This window comes from Cibotium barometz, chromosome 10, assembly GCF_041138505.1.
Source record: "Cibotium barometz isolate CiBa-2024 chromosome 10, ASM4113850v1, whole genome shotgun sequence".
NCBI classification, from domain to species: Eukaryota; Viridiplantae; Streptophyta; class Polypodiopsida; order Cyatheales; family Cibotiaceae; genus Cibotium; species Cibotium barometz.
Genome location: NC_141055.1, coordinates 41,729,106 through 41,731,051, shown reverse-complemented (window position 1 = coordinate 41,731,051; position 1,946 = coordinate 41,729,106). Strand labels below are relative to the sequence as shown.

General features: G+C 42.0%; 1 protein-coding gene across 1 annotated transcript; it reads right to left on the bottom strand.

Moving 5' to 3' along the window:
* Window positions 1-552: 552 nt before the first annotated feature.
* On the bottom strand, window positions 553-1,449 carry LOC147634916 (plastocyanin-like). The gene has a single exon (XM_086803431.1). The coding sequence runs from the start codon at window positions 1,364-1,366 to the stop codon at window positions 803-805; it is 564 nt and encodes a 187-aa protein (XP_086659557.1). The 5' UTR covers window positions 1,367-1,449; the 3' UTR covers window positions 553-802.
* Window positions 1,450-1,946: the final 497 nt, after the last annotated feature.

Below are 1,946 nucleotides of genomic sequence, written 5' to 3'. Positions count from 1 at the left end.
CTATAACAACCATGTGATATTGTCATGCACATGTTTTAATATGACCATTACTTTTCTTGCAATGTTTTTCTCTTGTAAGTTGTTATCAAAGTACACCATGCACGTAGGGTTCAATGTTCTTGTATGTGAAGCTCTAAGGTACTGTTTGATGTTGGCTTATTGCTTTGATGCAGCACCCCTCTTCAACCCAGGACCTTCCTATCAGAGTCTTAAACACAAACCTATCCAACAGCAACAACGAAGCACACTTTAACTCGAAATGTCAAGCCATCAGAGCTCTAAGGTGCATCCTCTCCTATTAACCTAGAATCTAATCCTGCATTGATCCATAGCTGGGACATGGGAAGGTGTGTGGCAATAAAGGCAGGTTCTATGTATAAATACAAGCGCACCACAGCTTTTGCACTCCTGCATAAACAAACAACAAATGCAGTAGTCTAACCCAGCTTGAGAGAGTCTAATAACAAACTAACAACAAATGCAGTAGTCTAACCCAGCTCTAATAACAAACTAACAACAAATGCAGTAGTCTAACCCAGCTTGAGACAACACTTTGAAATCAAAGCCTGATAGATTGATTTGATCACTTCACTGAACATAAACATCCAAATTAGATTAATTTCAATACTTCACTAGCTATAAAGACCCAATTGAGATTGATTTGTTTACAACATTTGTATGGGGCATGATGATGGCACATATCCAGTAGATCACAAAGACACAATTGAGGTTGATTTCAGTACAACCTTGTATAGCAGGAGCTAGAGATGGCATACCCATACCCACACCATCAAGCCTGAAACTAGGTAACAGTGATTTCACCAAACATACCTGCAGGTCTGTGAGGCTCGCAGAAAAACTTGTATGTACCTTTCTCCTTAAGAGTGACAACAAACTGCTCGCCCTGCTCATTCATGTAGTCTTCGTGGGAGATTTCCCCGATCTGCACATTCTCCGGCACACCGTCCTTCTCGAAGATAACGTTATGGGGGAATCCTTTGTTGTTGAGGAAGATGACCTTCTCGCCCGCGGATACAGATATGGAGGAAGGCACAAAAACCAGGGTGCCCTCGTCAGCGCCCATCTTGATGATGGCCGCCGCCATGGCAGGGAAAGGGTGGGCGGACAACAAAATGGCCATAGAGGCTGAGAGTGAGAGAAGGACGCCATTGAAGCTTAGACGAGGAAGACGTGGTGGATTGCGTGTTGTTGCTAATAAGCTTATACGAGGTGGTGATGGGGGAGTGCAGAAAGAGGAGGTAGATGCAGAGGCTATGGCTAACATGGGCCTTGCAGTTGTTGCTGCTGCAGAAGCAGAAGAAGAGAAGGGAAGATGATGCCCAGAAGCTGAAGAATGCACCGCCATGTTTATCTTAAGAGGAGGAGCTTTCGGTCTGGGAGACTAGAAGAAGCCAGCCAAAGATGGGGATTGAAAATGAAGTAAAGGAATGGCTTTTTTGTGTAGACCCCTCTTAGGCTCTTTGTGAGTCCAAGTTCCAACTGTTTTCAGATACTTCTATACATTCTTTTTAAGCAAGAGTTGCTATTTTGAGTATCTTTATACCTCTTTTTTACATACTAGTGTCGTGACCCGTCTCTGATGGGCAGGAAACATTTTGCATTTTCAAGGAAGCATTTTGCATGTAGTTAAAGACAAAAGAAATGTGTGTAAAATCACCCTTCCTTTCTTTTTAATCATTTGGTGGATCAATATTTGAGGCAAACGGTATTTAAATAGGCTTGTAAACAGCAAATAAAAAAAAATTGTATTGTCCAGTGCCTATGCATCGAAAATCTAACTTATCAGGCTTTTCATAATCCACAAACATTACACGTACATGAAGTTGATCTGTAACCTTCCGTAATCGTAGATTGTAAATTCCGAGGAGCCAAAAGCTCTCGTCGTAAATGTCTCAACCATACAAACCTAACAATAATCTGGGTTC